Here is a 19520-nt window from a genome sequence, read left to right as displayed (position 1 = left end):
GCGGTTGCTATGCTGAAGTTCCTAATCTGCCTCTTCATCCACCGCGGCAGCTTTTCTTCCTCGTCCTCCTCGTGGTATCTTCTGGTGAATGTGGCGCGCTGCCTTCTGGGAACTGTGTGTATCCCAAAAAGAAGCCGCCTATAACAAAGCAGCGCGAGACTCGCGCATGCGCAGTTGGAAACGGGCAGTGAAGCCGCAAGGCTCCACTGCCTGTTTCCCTTACTGAGGATGGCGGCGCCGGGACCCTCCGTGATCGAGGGGTCGGCCTTAGAGGGAGCTGACATCGCGGGCGCCTAGGACAGGTAAGTGCCCTATAAAAAGTCAGCAGCTACAGTGTTTGTAGCTGCTGACTTAAAAAATAAAATAAAAAATCGCGGGTGGAATCCTGCTTTAAAGTGGATGTAAACTTGAAAAAAAAATGTCACAATGTAGAGTATAAGATTTCCTATCATCTGTGCCCAGTCTTGCCACACAGAGTTAATCCAGCTCTGAGCAATCCTCTTTTATTGTTCAGTGAAATAAAACGGACTTACAGAGAAAAACCTTAGTCCGTTCCGCCCCCTTGCTGTAAGTGACAGGTTATTTACATATCTAATGCACTGGCCTGGAGACAGGCATTATTTTTTAATTGCCACCCCCCACTCCTTTTCTAAAGTCATGTGGTTACTTTTCTGGATTTTGATTGGATGTTGGTGATCATAGCAGAATTTAGTGTAAGGAATACACAGGAAAAAATGCATGTTGACAAGGGGAGTGTAGAGGTGGGCGGAGAGTCTACTGACATCACGACTCCACCCACCGAGCTCCAGACAACAGACCCACCCACAGAATCTGCAGTTTTTCAGTTCTTATAGCAGACAGAGGGGAGACATTTGACAGGTAAGGATACATGCAGGAGGCATCTATATCCTTATAGATCAGCACTACGGCAGGAGCTTAGAAAGGATGAGAGTGGCTTTACATCCACTTCCTCTGCCTCCCACCAGACAGTACACAGGAACAGAGCTGAGGCTATCAATCTGCTGGAGATCCCTCTCCCTGTCACCTTTTTTTCTCTTGGTGTCAGACAAATTTGTCACACGTGACTGATTCTGATAGCAGAGGAACAAAGCAGCAGAAATAAAGGACAATTAGTGCTCTTTATTAAGACAAGTGCACACAATAGAGGGATATGCTTTGTTCATACTTTATGTCTGAGGTTTCTAACCACTTTAAGCAAGTACAACACTATCTGCAGACTGGTGGGGCCTGAGGGTCACATAGTAAAGATACCAAAGGGCTACAGACCAGGGCTCTACCTTACACAGCTGGAATCTAGCCGCTAACCAGCATTTCCACATGGCTTCCCATAACTTTCTATATATAAACCCTGCTGACACGGCTCATGGTGTCTTTTTTTATAGTTGACCCGACACACCATTCCCACCATGGAGAAGTACGAGAAGTTGGCCAAGATTGGTGAAGGATCCTACGGAGTGGTGTTCAAATGTCGAAACAAGGAGACTGGGCAAGTGGTGGCCATCAAAAAGTTTGTGGAGTCCGAGGACGATCCGGTTATTAAAAAGATAGCTTTGCGTGAAATACGTATGCTAAAGGTGAGGACCTTCCCTGATCCATATGTGCTTTTGGCGGGGAAAATGGGGAAAGAAAATTTCCACATTAACAAAAAATTTAATTCCAGCTTTAATTTTTCTCCCAGTGCAGATTAGAAAAGGAAACCAAACCTCAATGGTCACCATTGTATTTTCTTACCTTCAGGTTTTACCAGAGTTGTTATCCCTGCTTGTGTTCTTCCCTGCTGGACTATAGAACAATTTCCCTTTTCCTCATCTCCATTAAGGGGCTTAAAGGGGTTGTAAAGGTTTGTTTTTTATTTTCTAAATAGGTTCCTTTAACCACTTAAGACCCGGACCAAAATGCAGGTAAAGGACCGGGACAGTTTTTGCGATTCGGGACTGCGTCGCTTTAACTGACAATTGCGCGGTCGTGCGACGTGGCTCCCAAACAAAATTGGCGTCCTTTTTCCCCCACAAATAGAGCTTTCTTTTGGTGGTATTTGATCACCTCTGCGGGTTTTATTTTTTGCGCTATAAACAAAAATAGAGCGACAATTTTGAAAAAAATGCAATATTTTTTCCTTTTTGCTATAATAAATATCCCCAAAAAGTTTGTAAAAAACATTTTTTTTTCTTCAGTTTAGGCCGATACGTATTCTTCTACCTATTTTTGGTAAATAAAAATCGCAATAAGCGTTTATTGATTGGTTTGCGCAAAATTTATAGCGTTTACAAAATAGGCGATAGTTTTTTTTCATTTTTATAATTTTTTTTTTTTACTACTAATGGCGGCGATCAGCGTTTTTTTCGTGACTGCGACATTACGGCGGACACTTCGGACAATTTTGACACATTTTTGGGACCATTGTCATTTTTTTTACAGCAAAAAATGCATAAAAAATGCACTGATTACTGTGAAAATGCCAATTGCAGTTTGGGAGTTAACCACAAGGGGGCGCTGAAGGGGTTATGTGTGACCTCATCTGTGTTTCTAACTGTAGGGGGGCGGGGCTGGACGTTTGACGTCATTGATCGTGTCTCCCTATATTAGGGAACACACGATCAATGACAGCGCCACAGTGAAGAACGGGGAAGCTGTGTTTACACACAGCTCTCCCCATTCTTCAACTCCGGGGACCGATCGCGGGACTCCAGCGGCGATCGGGTCCGCGGGTCCCGCGGCCGCGTTTACGGAGCTTCGGACCGGGTCGCGGGCGCGGTGCCCAGCTGTGCCATTCTGCCAACTTATATGTGGGAGGCGGTCCTAAGTGGTTAAGCTAGTGCATTGTTGGTTCATTTACCCTTTCCTTCAATTTCCCTTCTAAATGTTTTTTTTTCTTTGTCTGAATTTCTCACTTCCTGTTCCTCCTCAGTAAGCTTGCCCCCATCACCTGTTCTGGCTGGAGGTTAGTTAGCGTGCTCCTCCTCTCCCTTGGGACTAGATCCCTGCAAGGAGACACTGTGAACACATTATCTCCCCGCAGGGATGTAGTGCCAAGGGAGGGACGAGCACGCTGACTAACCTCCAGCCAGAACGGCTCGGATGATGGGGGGCAAGCTTACTGAGGAGAAACAGGAAGTGAGAAATTCAGACAAAGAAAAAAAAAAATTTAGAAGGGAAATGGAAGGAAAAGGTAAGTGAACCTACAATGCACTAGCTTAAAGGAACCTATTTAGAAAATAAAAAACAAACCTTTACAACCCCTTTAAGTGTAATCCAACGCAGTTCTAAGGAATTGTGAGGGGGAAATGCAGTCACTGGTGGGAGAATGAATGATCAAGACTGAAATATGTTTCTATAAAAATGATGGCAACAATTATTGTAAAGGACATCCAGGGCACTCTGTAGAAGACCCGGGCATGTGCAGAGAGGAGCGGGAAGTGAAGAGACCCGGGGCATGTGCAGAGAGGAGCGGGAAGTGAAGCGACCCGGGGCATGTGCAGAGAGGAGCGGGAAGTGAAGAGACCCGGGGCATGTGCAGAGAGGAGCGGGAAGTGAAGCGACCCGGGGCATGTGCAGAGAGGAGCGGGAAGTGAAGAGACCCGGGGCATGTGCAGAGAGGAGCGGGAAGTGAAGAGACCCGGGGCATGTGCAGAGAGGAGCGGGAAGTGAAGAGACCCGGGGCATGTGCAGAGAGGGGTGGGAAGTGAAGAGACCCGGGGCATGTGCAGAGAGGGGTGGGAAGTGAAGAGACCCGGGGCATGTGCAGAGAGGAGCGGGAAGTGAAGCGACCCGGGGCATGTGCAGAGAGGAGCGGGAAGTGAAGAGACCCGGGGCATGTGCAGAGAGGAGCGGGAAGTGAAGAGACCCGGGGCATGTGCAGAGAGGAGCGGGAAGTGAAGAGACCCGGGGCATGTGCAGAGAGGGGCGGGAAGTGAAGAGACCCGGGGCATGTGCAGAGAGGAGCGGGAAGTGAAGAGACCCGGGGCATGTGCAGAGAGGAGCGGGAAGTGAAGAGACCCGGGGCATGTGCAGAGAGGGGCGGGAAGTGAAGAGACCCGGGGCATGTGCAGAGAGGAGCGGGAAGTGAAGAGACCCGGGGCATGTGCAGAGAGGAGCGGGAAGTGAAGAGACGAGCTCTCCAATGGGGAATAAACTAGAGGCAGAAGTTCTGTCCCTTCACCACTCCATGTTTTGGGGGGAGTTTCCCTTTAACCTAATTTTTTTGTTCATTTCAGCAACTAAAACACAGCAATCTGGTGAATCTGCTGGAGGTTTTCCGCAGGAAGAGGAAACTCCACCTAGTCTTTGAATATTGTGACCAAACTGTTCTTAACGAGTTGGAGAGACACCCAAATGGGTAAGTCCCATGTGAAGGTTGCCACGTTTTGTGTAAAGTTACTAGATTTTCAGAATTAATCGCTTAAAGCGGTAGTTCACCCCCCCCCGACACATTTTACCATCGAGACAGGCATTGTAGCGCGAGCTACAGTATGCCTGTCCCGATTTTTTTAACCCCGTACTCACCTTGTAGTCGTCCATCGTAGATTTCGGCTCCCGCGGGGAATGGGCGTGCCTATGGAGAGGGAGGATGATTGACGGCCGGCCCTGGCACGTCACTCTCCCCGAAGACAGCCGGAGTAGGTCTCGGCTCTTCACGGCGCCTGCGCACAGGCTATGCGCACGCGTCGTGAAGACCAAGCCTATTTCGGCTATTTCCGGAGAAGCGTGACGCGCCAGAGCCGGCCGTCAATCATCCTCCGTCTCCATAGGCACGCCCATTCCCCGGTATCTTCGATGGACGATTACAAGGTGAGTACGGGGCTAAAAAAAACGGGACAGGCATACTGTAGCTCGCGCTACAATGCCTGATTTAAAGGTAAAAGAAAAAAAAAATGTTTTTTTCCCGTCTATAGGGTGAACCCCCGCTTTAAAAGAGTGTAAAGCTTAGAGTGCCGGGGTCAAGATTAGGTAACACGCAGAGTGCAGGTGTCAGAAGTAAGTAATGCAGAAAGTTCAGGGGTCAGGAGATAGCAACGTAGAGTGTTTAGTGGCCATGCGTAAGTGACACAGAGGGCCTGATTTACTATGCTCTGTGCGCTGCGCTGGTTCATGCGTTAATTAGTACTCCGGGTGGAGGCTTAATTGGGCGCATGAACCAGCGTAGCAGCCGGCGCATTGAAACTAATATGTAAAGCCGCGCCGAACTCCCTATAGAAGTCTATGGGAGAAATCAAAAGTGTTCATTTTAAAGGCTAATCTGCAAGTTTTGTCCTAAAAAGTGTTTGGGGACCTCAGTCCTGCCCCAGGGAACATGTATCAATGCTTTTTTTATTTTTTAAAACGGCCGTTTTTTCGGGAGCAGTGAAATTAATAATTCTTAAAGTGAAACAATAAAAGTGAAATATTCCTTTAAATTTCGTACCTGGGGGGGTGTAATGTCAGCATGTGAAATAGCGCATTTTTCCCGCACTTAGAACTCCCCCTGCACAAAATGACATTCAGAAGGAAAAAAGTCATTTAAAAATTCACACGCGGCTATAATGAATTGTCGGCTCTGACAATTCTAAAGGGATTCATTCATAAAACAAACAAAAAAATGTGTAGGGGTTCCCCCAAATTAAATTACCAGGCCCTTCAGGTCTGGAATGGATATTAAGGGGAACCCCGCCGTAAAAACCAAAAAAAAAAAAGACGTGCGGTTCCCGGCAAATATCCATTCCAGACCCTTCAGGTCTGGTGTGGATTTTAAGGGGAACTCCACCCCAAATTGAAAAAAAAAATGGCGTGGAGTCCCCCTAAAAATCCACACCAGACCCTTATCCGAGCACGTTGACCTGGCCGGCCGCAGAAAAGAGGGGGGGACAGAGTGCGGCCCCCCCTCTCTCCTGAACCGCACCAGGCCACATGCCCTCAACATGGGGAGGATGTCCCCATGTTGATGGGGACAAGGGTCTCATCCCCACAACCCTTGCCCGGTGGTTGTGGGGGTATGCGGGCGGGAGGTTTATCAGAATCTGGAAGACCCCTTTAACAAAGGGGACCCCCAGATCCTGACCCCCCCCCCCTGTGTGAAATGGTAATGGGGTACATTGTACCTCTACCATTTCACCCCCAAAAAAATGTCAAAGTGTTAAAAATGACAGTAGCCGGTTTTTGACAAATCTTTTAATAAAATCTTCTTTTCTTCTTTCCTTCGGGTTTCTTCCGCTGCTTCTTTCTTCTCGTTCACATCTTGCCCGACGTGTTCTTCTATCTTCTCCGTCCGTCCTTCAGCCTTCTGGTCCCGCATCTTGCCCGTTGTCTTGTCCTGTCTTCTTCTCCGTCCGCCTCCTCGTCCGCATCTTGGGTCTTCTGCGGTGTTCTTCTCGTCCCCGGACCCAGCGTTTGAATTTGATTTGGCCGCCGTTTTCCCGCTCCTGGGACCCGCCCCCCTCTGACGCCACAAGTAAACTCCTTAGAAGGTCATGTGCGTCAGAGGGGGGCGGGGTCGCAGAGCGTCACACAGCGGGGGAATTCAATTTCAATCGCGCCGCCCGGAGAAGAAGTTCCCGCCGTGTCACACTCATGTGACCCCGCCCCCCTCTGACGCCACAAGTAAACTCCTTAGAAGGTCATGTGCGTCAGAGGGGGGCGGGGTCGCAGAGCGTCACACAGCGGGGGAATTCAATTTCAATCGCGCCGCCCGGAGAAGAAGTTCCCGCCGTGTCACACTCATGTGACCCCGCCCCCCTCTGACGCACATGACCTTCTAAGGAGTTTACTTGTGGCGTCAGAGGGGGGCGGGGTCACATGAGTGTGACACGGCGGGAACTTCTTCTCCGGGCGGCGCGATTGAAATTGAATTCCCCCGCTGTGTGACGCTCTGCGACCCCGCCCCCCTCTGACGCACATGACCTTCTAAGGAGTTTACTTGTGGCGTCAGAGGGGGGCGGGTCCCAGGAGCGGGAAAACGGCGGCCAAATCAAATTCAAACGCTGGGTCCGGGGACGAGAAGAACACCGCAGAAGACCCAAGATGCGGACGAGGAGGCGGACGGAGAAGAAGACAGGACAAGACAACGGGCAAGATGCGGGACCAGAAGGCTGAAGGACGGACGGAGAAGATAGAAGAACACGTCGGGCAAGATGTGAACGAGAAGAAAGAAGCAGCGGAAGAAACCCGAAGGAAAGAAGAAAAGAAGATTTTATTAAAAGATTTGTCAAAAACCGGCTACTGTCATTTTTAACACTTTGACATTTTTTTGGGGTGAAATGGTAGAGGTACAATGTACCCCATTACCATTTCACATAGGGGGGGGCCAGGATCTGGGGGTCCCCTTTGTTAAAGGGGTCTTCCAGATTCTGATAAGCCCCCCGCCCGCATACCCCCACAACCACCGGGCAAGGGTTGTGGGGATGAGACCCTTGTCCCCATCAACATGGGGACATCCTCCCCATGTTGAGGGCATGTGGCCTGGTGCGGTTCAGGAGAGGGGGGGGGGCCGCACTCTGTCCCCCCCTCTTTTCTGCGGCCGGCCAGGTTAACGTGCTCGGATAAGGGTCTGGTGTGGATTTTTAGGGGGACTCCACGCCATTTTTTTTTCAATTTGGGGTGGAGTTCCCCTTAAAATCCACACCAGACCTGAAGGGTCTGGTATGGATATTTGGGGGGACCCCACGCCATTTTTTGGGTTTTTTTTCACGGCGGGGTTCCCCTTAATATCCATTCCAGACCTGAAGGGCCTGGTAATTTAATTTGGAGGGACCTCCTTTTTTTTTTTTTTTTTTTAATAAGCAATGACTCTATTCTTTATAGCCATGAGTACTTTAACCACTTGCCCACCGGGTTAATTCTGGCACTTCTCTCCTTCATGTGAAAATCACAATTTTTTGGCTAGAAAATTAATCAGAACCCCCAAACATTATATATTTTTTTTTAGCAGACATCCTAGGGAATAAAATGGCAGTCATTGCAATACTTTTTGTCACACCGTATTTGCGCAGCGGTCTTACAAGCGCACTTTTTTTGGATAAAAATCACTTTTTTGAATTAAAAAATAAGACAACAATACATTTTGCCCAATTTTTTTATATATTGTGAAAGATAATGTTACGCCGAGTAAAATGATACCCAACATGTCACGCTTAAAAATTGCGCCCGCTCGTGGCATGGCATCAAACTTTTACCCTTTAAAAATCTCGATAGGCGACGTTTAAAAAATTCTACAGGTTGCATTTTTTGAGTTGCAGAGTAGGTCTAGGGCTAGAATTATTGCTCTCACTCTAACGATCGCGGCGATACCTCACTTGTGTGGTTTGAATACCGTTTTCATATGCGGGCGCTACTCGCGTATGCGTTTGCTTCTGTGCGCGAGCTCGTCGGGACGGGGCGCTTTAAAATTTTTTTTTGGGGTTTTCTTATTTATTTTTATTTAGTTTTATAATGTTTTACACTGAAATAAAAAAATAAAAAAAAAATGATCAGTTTTCTTCCTATTACAAGGAATGTAAACATCCCTTGTAATAGGACTAGTGTGTGACAGGTCCTCTTTATGGAGAGAGGCGGGGTCAATAAGGCTGGAAAGCATGGTATTGAAAAAAAAAAAAAAGTTCTCATGCTTTCAGCTGCAATCATGTTCGTTCACCACAGTGGTGTAGTGTATAGCACTTTGACCTAGCAGCAAAAGAGTCGTTGGTTCGAATCCCGCCCGTGACAGCATCTGCATGGAGTTTGCATGTTCTCCCTGTGCCTGCGTGGGTTTCCTCCCACAATATAAAAACACGCTGTAAATCGGTTCCGGTCTAAATAAGCCCTAATATGCAGTAGTATATTTAGGTTTGGTTCTGCCCTAGGCCTGACTACATATCTGCACCTCCTAATAGAAAAATGACCCACCCCTTCCTGTCAAGGTCACACCCTGTTTTTGTATAACCCCGCCCAGTAATTTTCAGGGGACCCACACACTAGTTCTGGGGGGGCACTGGATTCCCTTAACCACTTCCATACCAGGCACTTACGCACCTTCCCGCCAAGCCAATTTTCAGCTTTCAACACTGTCGCACTTTGAATGGCAATTGCGCGGTCATACAACACTGTACCCAAACAAAATTGGCGTCCTTTTTTCCCCACAAATAGAGCTTTCTTTTGTTGTTATTTGATCACCTCTGCGTTTTTTTTTTTTGCGCAACAACTAAAAAAAGACTGCAAATTTTGAAACAAAAAAAAGTTTTTATTTTTTTAGGTAAATTTTTTGGTAAATACGTTTTTCTATTTCAATTACGGGCACTGATATGGCGGCACTGATGGGCACCGATGAGATGGCACTGATGGACATCGATGAGGTAGTACTGACGGCACAGATGAGGTGGCATTGATTGGCGGCGCTGCTATGCGGCACTGATGGGCACTCATAGGCGGCACTGATGGGCACAGATGGGCGGCACAGATGGGCGGCACTTATGGGTGGCACTGATGGATACTTATGGGTGGCACAGGTGGGCACTGATAGGTGGGCACTGTGCATGGATGGGCACTGTGGGGTGGCACTGATGGACACTGTGGGGTGGCACTGATTTTCCCAGTCAGTGCCCATTTGTGGGCACTGATTGGCATCTTTTTTCTTATTTTTTATTGCTTTTTGTTTTTTTGTTCTATATTTTTTTTGTTTTTGCACACCCTGGTGGTCCAGGGTGGGCATCCCTGGTGGTCCAGTGTGGTGATCGGAGGGGGGGCTGCGCTGATAAACAATCAGCGCGAACGCCCCCTGTCAGGAGAGCCGCCGATCGGCTCTCCTATACTCGCGTCTGTCAGACATGAATGAGGAAGAGCCATCGATGGCTCTTCCTGTTTACATCGTGATCAGCCGTGATTGGACACGGCTGATCACGTGGTAAAGAGTCTCCGTCTCCGTGAGAGACTCTTTACTGAGATCAGACTGACACCCCGCATCACCGATCGCCGCACTGCCTGCCCCCACAGGCTCGTGCGGCATGAAATCCTGCAGGACGTCCTGTCAGGATTGTGTAACCACTTCCCGGACGTAAATCGGCCATAGGCTGGGCGGGAAGTGGTTAATTTGCATAGTTTTTCTCTCACTTACTGTTTGGCTATGGGGCAGGAAGTGAAGGCAAATCTCCCCAATTGGACACAGATAATACAAAATAAACTGACAGGGCCTATAACCCTCCCTCACTCTATCCAAAATTAAAGAAAATAAAACTTGTTGATTATAGTTCTTGTCAGGGGCGGACTGACCATTGAGTCACTCGGGCACTGCCCAAGGGCCCCATGCCACTAGGGGGCCCCATCCGGGTTGCCAGGCTCAGTAAAACCAGGGACAGTATGTAAAAATCTGTGTTTTTTTTAGATCTGTCCCCGATATGTCCGAAAATGACATGCTTTTAATGTGAATATCCCAAGATTTTAGCTGCCCGCCTCTGCACTACCTCCTGGCGTGGTGGTCATCTGTAAGCCAGAGGGGCCCCATAATCTTCTATTGCCCAGGGGCCCCATGAGTTGTCAGTCCGCCCCTGGTTCTAGTTTAAGCACAAATTTCATAGAGTTTTATTGAGAGCCCCAAAAAATATAACCATGCCAATAGGCCAGGATAGAGCGTTGCTAATATGTATGAATGTGTGCGTTAGAGCACCCCACCCAATGTTAACTAAAAAATTATTAATTTGCAAATAAGTATTATCTGCTCATTTTTTGGGGATGTCTGCACCCCTGATAGTGACAACATTTGTGAGGTGTCTTCACCCTTTCTAATTCATTCACTTCCTGTCACATAGCCAAACAGGAAGTGAGGGTAAAACCTTACTGATATCTTTTCTTGGGGACACAGATCAATCTAAATAGTTTCCCATTATGTAAATTGCACTCTAGCATTTTGCTGTGTACACCCCAAATTATTAGGGATCTTGGACTTTGGGGTCCATTGACTAAAGGCAAATCCACTTTGCACTACAAGTGCAAAGCAAGGAAGAAAGAAAACAAAACAACTTTGCTTCTACAGGATTGGATGTTAAAACCATCAGTGCTTCCTCTCTGATTTTCAGCAACTATGCTTGTACTGCAGAGTGGCTTTGCCTTTACTAAACCCCAAACTAAATAATCATTTGGGGCAGGGATCCTCAAACTACGGCCCTCCAGCTGTTTTAGAACTACACATCCCATGAGGCCTTGTAATGCACTGACATTCACAGACATGACTAGGCATGATGGGAATTGTAGTTCCTGAACAACTGGAGGGCCGTAGTTTGAAGACCCATGATTTGGGGTGTACACAGCAGTGCTGGAGTGCAATTTGCTTAATGGGGACACTAGTTAGATTGACCTGTGTCCCCAAGAAATGACACTGGTAGGGTTTTAACCTCACTTCCTGTTCAGCTGTGTGACAGGAAGTGAAGCCAATTTTAAGAAAAGGGACACAAAGCTCAACACAAAAATAAAAAAACACAAAGCAGGGGTTCTAACACTCACTTGGCTTCCCTCAAACACCCACAATTTGAATAGGATTGCCTTGCGCTAGATTTAAGCACAGTGCTGTAAATCAGCACGTCAAGCCTGTCCACCAATAGCAAACCCCCCCCACAGGCCATGTTTGCAGGTTTTCCTTCATCTTGCACATGTGCTTTAAAATACAGTCTGGACAGCAATTCTTGATAAGAGAAATCCCCAAAACATGTCCTGTCAGGGGTACTTGAGGGCTGAGGACCACTGCAGAATAAATAAAATACTTACCAGTTTTTGTCTTTAAAGTCAGGGAGAATAAACATGGCAAACATTTCATGATTACACACCAGGAAAGAAGCTTAGACAAAAATCACACATAATTTGTTAGGCCCAAACCTAGTTCAGCTGCAGCTGTCAACATATGTAGCATGAAAAAGTAACAAAAGACAAACTTAACAATTTTAAAGTAATTTTTATTGGTCAACAAAACAAGGAAAGCAAAAAAAGACAAACAAACAAAAATACATTTCAAAATTCTAAATAACCATAGCTTTACACATTTTTCATAAAATAAGGCCACATAGACAAATACATCAAAGTGAACATCATTTAAAAATAAACCAAAACCATTGGCAAATTAAAACAAAACCCATGCAACAAACCACATTTGTGTTTAGCAACAGCATTTCTGCCAGCCTGCCCCTTCTGAGGGCAGCTGAGGACTGATCGATCCAAGCTTTTTATAACAGTGCTAGTAATGAAGCAATTGAAATCACATGACCAAATTGCAGTCTCTAGTTTGGGTGAGCTTGTAATTGGGCACACCTGCAATTAATCCAAACCACGCTCTATGAGCATCCAATGAGTGTTTTTCACCTTTTAAAAAGAAAGGATATTTTTTTTCTAAGTGTTTGAGCATGCTCAGTTCATCACACATGTAGGAACCAAGCTGCAATGGAATGAGAGCTTTTTTTTTTTGGTTTCCCCTGATCTGATGCTTTCCAGCCTGAAGGGGAGGTGTTAAAGACAGAAGTAAACACGCACATTTAATAATCTATTTGTGGGAAAAAAAAGGTTGCCAATTTTGTTTGGGAGCCACGTCGCACGACTGCGCAATTGTCAGTTAAAGCGACGCCGTGCCGAATCTCAAAAACTTGCCCGGTCATTGACCAGAAATATGGTCCGGGCTCAAGTGGTTAAAAATTAACAAAACACAAAAGTGAGCCCAATTTTTGGGGATAATGTGAAAGATGATGTTACACTGAGTAAATAGATACCTTACATGTCACGCTTTACTATTGGAAACACTCCTGCAATGGGGCCAAAATGAATTCCGTGAATATCCCCATAGGCAACCTTTTTCTTTTTTTTCCAGGTTACCAGTTTATAGTTACAAAGAAGGTCTAGTGGTAAAAGTATTGCTCTCGCTCTAACGCACGCGTCAATACCTCACATGTGTGGTTTGAACGATGTTTATATATGTGGGCGGGACTTGTGTAAGTCCCGCCCACATATGTAAAAATTAGTTTTACTTTTTGCTATAATAAATATCCCCAAAAATATATATTCAAAAAACTAAAAAACCCCTCAGTTTAGGCCGATACGTATTCTACATCTTTTTGGTTCCAAAAAATCGCAAATAGCGTTTAGTGTTTGGTTTTTGCAAAAGTTATAGCGTCTACAAATTTTTTTTTTTTGTTGTTTTAACTAGTTATTGGGGCGATCAGCGATTTTTATCGGTACTGCGACATTATGGCGGACACATCGAACAATTTTTTGGAACCATTGGCATTTTTCTAGCGATCAGTGCTGTAAAAAATGCATTGCTTACTCAAAAAATGCCACTGGCAGGGAAGGGGTTAACACTAGGTGCGAGGGAGGGGTTAAATATGTTCCCTGGGTGTGTTCTAACTGTAGGGGGGGGGGGGACTGACATGTGTAAATGACAGATCGCTGTTCATGAAGGGGAACTCCAGACCCCCCCAAAAAAAAATAAGGTGGGTTCCCTCCAGGTGCATACCAGGCTCTTAGGCTTGGTCTGGAACATAAGGGGTTAAACCCGCGCAAAAAAAAATAGCGTGGGGGTCACCCCCAAGATCCAAACCAAGCACTTATCCCAGGCACGCAGTCTGGTCAGACAGGAATGGGGGTGGGGACGAGCGAGCGCCCCCCTCCCTCCTGAGACATACCAGACCACATGCCCTCAACATGGGGGAGTGTGTGCTGTGGGGGAGGGGGGCACTGCCCCCCCACCCCAAAGCACTCTTGCCCCCATGTCGATAGGGACAAGAGCCTCTTCCCGACAACCCTGGCCGTTGGTTGTCGGGGTATGCGGGCGGAGAGCTTATCAGAATCTGAGAGACCCCTTTAATAAAGGGGTCCCCAGATTCCGGCCCCCCACCCTAAGTGAATGAGTATGGGGTACATCGTACCTCTACCCATTCACATGGGGGAAATGTAAAGTAAAAAAAACACACCACACAGAATAAAATATTTTATTAATCTGCTCCGGAGCCCCCCCTTTCTTCTTTAGCTCTCTTAGAAGGGGGGGTTTCTTCTCTCCCGATCTTCCGCCGGGACCCTGGGCTTCGGTGATTTCTGCCGGGGGAGGGCGCCATCCCTCGGTCCTCTCCGGAGCCTTCCGCCGGATGCCCCCACCCCATTTAAGCTCTTTTTCATTAGGGAGGGGCATCCGGACTTCGGGGTCTTCTGCCGGGGGATGGCGCCTATCCCCCGGTCTTTCCGGTGCCTTCCGCCAGGGTTCCGGTCTTCCTGGTCTTCTGCCGGGGGTGCGCCAACTCCCAGGTCTTTTCTCTTCTGTCTTCTCTGCTCCCTCTTCTGCCTGGCTCCCCCGCGGAGCCAGGGCTTTCTTCCGTCTTCTTTCTTCTCTCTTCCTTCTTCTGCCTGTCTCCTCCGGAAGCCCAGGGCTTGTCTCCGCTGTCTTCTTGCTTCTCTTCCATTGGATGTTGACACGACGAGGTCCGGCGCTGGAATGCCGTCTGAGCAGTGGGCATGGACTTATATAGGGCAATGCCACCATGTGACCTCAACCCATGTGACATCACATTCCCATCATGCCCAGGGAATGTGATGTCACATGGGTTGAGGTCACATGGTGGCATTACCCTATATAAGTCCATGCCCGCCGCTGACACGGCATGTCAGCGCGGAACCTCGTCGTGTCAACATCGAATGGAAGAGAAGGAAGAAGACAGCGGAGACAAGCCCTGGGCTCCCGGAGGAGACAGGCAGAAGAAGGAAGAGAGAAGAAAGAAGACGGAAGACAGCCCTGGCTCCGCGGGGGAGCCAGGCAGAAGAGGGAGCAGAGAAGACAGAAGAGAAAAGACCTGGGAGTTGGCGCACCCCCGGCAGAAGACCAGGAAGACCGGAACCCTGGCGACCGGGGGATAGGCGCCATCCCCCGGCAGAAGACCCCGAAGTCCGGATGCCCCTCCCTAATGAAAAAGAGCTTAAATGGGGTGGGGGCATCCGGCGGAAGGCTCCGGAGAGGACCGAGGGATGGCGCCCTCCCCCGGCAGAAATCACCGAAGCCCAGGGTCCCGGCAGAAGATCGGGAGAGAAGAAACCCCCCCTTCTAAGAGAGCTAAAGAAGAAAGGGGGGGCTCCGGAGCAGATTAATAAAATATTTTATTCTGTGTGGTGTTTTATTTTACTTTACATTTCCCCCATGTGAATGGGTAGAGGTACGATGTACCCCATACTCATTCACATAGGGTGGGGGGCCGGCATCTGGGGGCCCCCTTATTAAAGGGAGCTCGCAGATTCCGATTAGCCCCGCCCGCATACCCCGACAACCAATGGCAAGGGTTGTCGGGAAGAGGCTCTTGTCCCTATCGACATGGGGGCAAGAGTGCTGTGGGGTGGGGGGGCAGTGCCCCCCTCCCCCACAGCACACACTCCCCCATGTTGAGGGCATGCGGTCTGGTACGGCTCAGGAGGGGGGGGGGCCGCTCGCTCGTCCCCTCCCCCATTCCTGTCCGGGCCAGACTGCGTGCTTGGGATGAGGGCTTGGTTTGGATCTGTGGGGGACCCCCGCGCCGAATCGGCGCGGGTTTAACCCCTCACGTTCCGGACCAAGCCTAAGAGCCTAATGTAGCCCTGAAGGGGGACCCGCGCCGATTTCAAGTTTGAAATTTGGCGCCGAGTTCCCCTTCAGGGCTGAAAACAGCTCGGAGATTCCCGTGCGCCGCGTCACGCAGCGCAATCACGGGTATGCCGCTTGGTATTTACCAAGATTTTCCCGGCGTACTGACAAGGCGCACGGGAATCCCTGACTTTTCTCTCTGCGCATGCCCAGTATGCAAATGAACCTCCCGAGGTTCAGGCGCACTGTGCAAGCGTACGGGGATCTGTTTTCAAAAAACACTTTCCCTTTCAATTCGGCCCGCCAAACACTTTAAAACACATGTCACTTCACTTCCCCTGCATCCCCCCACCTCCCCCCCTAATAAACTCCCGCCCAAACCCCCGCAATTTACAGTTTAATGTGCCGTGCGCCAGGTCTGTACTGGTGCACAATGCACCCTCTCCTGGGCGCACGGAGCACATTAGTAACTAGGGAAATACACTGCACTAGCAGCGTATTTCTTTAGTAAATGGCCAAACGGCTGCTACTCCTGCTTTTACTCCATGAGTCATGGAGTAAAGGCTTGGTAAATCAGGCCCAGAGAGTTCAGGAGTCAGGATTGAGTAACACACAAAGATCAGGGGTTAGTATCTCAGAGAGTTTGGGGGGGGGTCAGGAGTAACACAGAGAGTTCAGGGGTCTGGAATAAGTAACATGTAGAGTTCGGGGTCATGATTGAGTAATTCACAAGGTTCAGGGCTCAGGAGTAAGTAACTCACAGAGTTCACGGGTCAGGAGTGGGTAACGCAGTCAGTTCCAGGGTCAGGAGCAAGCAGCGCACAGAGTTCAGGGGTCAGGATTAGGTAATGCACAGAGTTTATGGTGTGACAGGAAGTCAGGTAAATCTGTGGGTGTTGTCACAAACGGGAGATATATTTCTGCCTTGTTTAGACAATACACCAATTGTTATTAGGCGTCTTCTGCAAAAGTAGCCAGGAAAGGTTTGAGGGCGTTGGAAGACTTCAGCTGTTCAGAATGAGGCAATTAAGGCCTCTATAAGTAATCCAGAGGATTACCACTGATTTGCTGCATCCTGAGGCTTTCTGAGTGAAGGAGAGCAGTAGCTGAAAGTCTTCTGAGGAGGTGAGATGGTGATTGATTTTTCTGTTTGATAAAAATCAAAAAGAGACTATTGTTTTTCTGCTGTATGACCAGCAGTGTCTGCCCAGCACTAGGCTGTGCCAGACTCCCTAGATAGGTTCCTGTGTGGAAGATAGACGCCCAAAGTGGCCAGGGTTTATTTTATGTTTGATTTTGTTTATGCTGTTTGGATGCTTGCACTTGTTTCCAGCAAGATGGAAGAATAAACCAAAATCTTTGTTTTTCAACCGTCTTCGACTGCCTTTCTGTATAAATTCAGTGTGTAGTGAACCCATCCAGGGGGTCACACACCCCGCTACCGAACGAACCCCTTACAATGGGCACAGAGTTTATGGGCACAGAGTTTATGGGCCAGGATCAACTAACAGAGAATTCAAGGGTCAGGATTACATAATGCACAGAGTTTTGGGTTTAAGAATATGTAATGCAGAGAGTTCAGGGATTAGGTCTGCAGCACGTTACTCACAGAATGCTGTTTGTGTCTGTTATTCCCAGGGCCCAGCATCATCCTGGGGAGCCTAGGATTGTAGTGTTAACTTTTCATTGCTCAGGCTTAGCTCATCATACCAATGCAAGTGTCAGACCTAAATGACACAACTGGAGCGATCTGCACGGCACATAAATCACTTTGCACGCACAGGGCACTCTATCGGCACCATTTTTGATTTGCCGCTTCCTTAGTATGAGTTAAAGTCTGTGCACTGCAAACTTTACTGTGCCTTGGACTAATCCGAGGGCGCCTGTTTCCCAGCGACAGAAGCCTTACAACGTGGACTGTTCCCGGCAAACAAGGACACATGGCAACCTTAGCTTTGTGCCCTGGTTAAAAGGATTTTGCAAGGATTCATATTGTGTAATGGACATTAACACATAAGGACCGATCAGGGCTGGCCTTAGGTGTTCAGGCGCCCTGTGCGAGCTAATCCTGTGGCGCCCACCCATCTTCACCCCTTGCCCCCTGGTCACCTAAACATACACAAAGAGGCTGTCCGGGGCCCCTCTATCCTCTGCCGGGAGCCTGGGGAGTGACAATGAGAAGGAAGAGGTGAGGCAAGAGTCAGCGGAGCCCTTAGGTGGCAGTGCACCCTAGGAGGCTGCCTTCCTAATCCGCCTAGTGGTAGCGCCGACCGCCCGGCCCTGCTGCGACTCACATTTTGCGAGCTGCGATGGCCGCACGGCGCCCCTGTTGCCCATGGCGCCCTGTGCAGCTGCACAGCTCGCACACCCCAAAGGCCGGCCCTGGGACCGATCTTGTCATGGACAGTGGTCCATATCCACCAAGAGAAGGATGATGTAGGAGTATATCGAAGATCACATAAAGACACAGGGGGGCACCCACAGACACGGATTGTACAGGTGGAGCAGAGGAAGGGTCGGCTTAAGGTGTGTTACTTACCAATGATAGGGCACAATTCCTACCAATGACACTGTAATGGAATGTCCCACACTACGCTTGAGTGATTCCATCAATATACAATATACAGCCTCTTCCAGTCTGAACATCAGAGATCAGATATTCTAGCCGATTGTACAAGACTAGCCGACAATAGCTTGTATGAACATGGAACCTTTATTTGACAAACTCATACAGCACAAGGCACCAGTCCTCAGGAAGGATGTGCTGGAACTGGAGAGAGTTCAGAGAAGGGCAACAAAACTAATAAAGGGTCTGGAGGACATTAGTTATGAGGAAAGGTTGCGAGCACTGAACTTATTCTCTCTAGCAGCCATCTGTAGGCGATCTCTAGCTCCCATGCCTGAATGGCCAGAAACTCCATATCTTCCAGTGCCCAGCATCTCTTCTCTGTAATCCATTATTTCCTCCAACTGCTACTCCAGATCGCTCCCAAAGTTAGGGTCTCTTCACAGCTTCCTGTACAACAGTCCCAGGCCGCCATAGCCAAAGCATTCCATTGGGCTTTCATCCGCTATCCAAGGGCATGCTTGGGATACATGCCGCTGGAGGGCTCTATAGCTCTCATCTAACTGCATCTCTGCCCAGACCAGTGTGCTCAACTCAGCTGTCTGCTCCTTTTACAGTTGTTCTCCCAAAAACAACACCCGAAATCCATACTGCGACCAGTACCTTTCCTGGATGGAGGGGAGAATTTTTCCCTGATGGCGCTGCTCACAGGCTAGCGTTTCCTTCTAGGGCTCGCAGCGGACTGAATCGGGCAGCGGACTGGTCCTCTGTGCTGTATCTGCATCTCTCGCAACCTCCTTCCGAATTCCTTTTCCATGATGACTGGTATTTGTACCTCTCCTCGTCTGCTATACGGACAATGGATCTCGGTGGAGGTTTGAATGTTTCAGACTGCAGGAAGCATCCCACCGCTTGCCACCAATGTAACAGAACCTTCCCAGCACCCAACCTTGGTGCGTCCCAATTCCTCCCAATGACACAAGTAATGGGGCACAATTCCTCCAATGACACCAACAATGGGGCACAATTCCTTCCAATGATAGCAATGAAGGGGCACAATTCCTCCCAATGACACCAATGATGGGGCACTATTCCTTCCAGTGACCCCAAAGATGGGGCACTATTTCTATCAATATTTCTATCAATTACACCAATAATGGGGCACTATTCCTCCCACTGGCACCAATTATGGGGCACAATTCCTCCAAAGACACCAACAATAGGGCACAATTCCTTCCACTGACACCAATTATGACACCAATTATGGGGCACAATTCCTCCCAATTGTTTATGGGGCATTGTTTACTCCAACTGATGCCGGGACATGTTCTACTCCCGATGGCCACAGTCTGGCCCCCCTAAAGTCTGAAAAAATAATAAACCAGCCCTTCATTTAGAAAGTTTGGAGACCCCTGC

The 19520-nt window shown here is 48.4% G+C and overlaps 1 protein-coding gene across 1 annotated transcript in view; it reads left to right on the top strand.

Annotated features, from left to right (window-relative positions):
• Nucleotides 1-19520, top strand: part of LOC120943137 (cyclin-dependent kinase-like 4) — a 46100-nt gene that overhangs the window by 3434 nt on the left and 23146 nt on the right. Inside the window, exons 2-3 of the mRNA XM_040356268.1 lie at nt 1404-1595; nt 4236-4357. Coding sequence (XP_040212202.1) covers nt 1428-1595; nt 4236-4357 — 290 coding nt within the window. The 5' untranslated portion in view covers nt 1404-1427. The remainder of the gene's footprint in view (nt 1-1403; nt 1596-4235; nt 4358-19520) is intronic.

The sequence above is a fragment of the Rana temporaria genome, chromosome 6 (genome assembly GCF_905171775.1).
Source record: "Rana temporaria chromosome 6, aRanTem1.1, whole genome shotgun sequence".
In the NCBI taxonomy this organism is placed as follows: Eukaryota; Metazoa; Chordata; class Amphibia; order Anura; family Ranidae; genus Rana; species Rana temporaria.
Note: the sequence above shows the minus strand (reverse complement) of the source record. Positions and strands in the feature narration are given on the sequence as shown.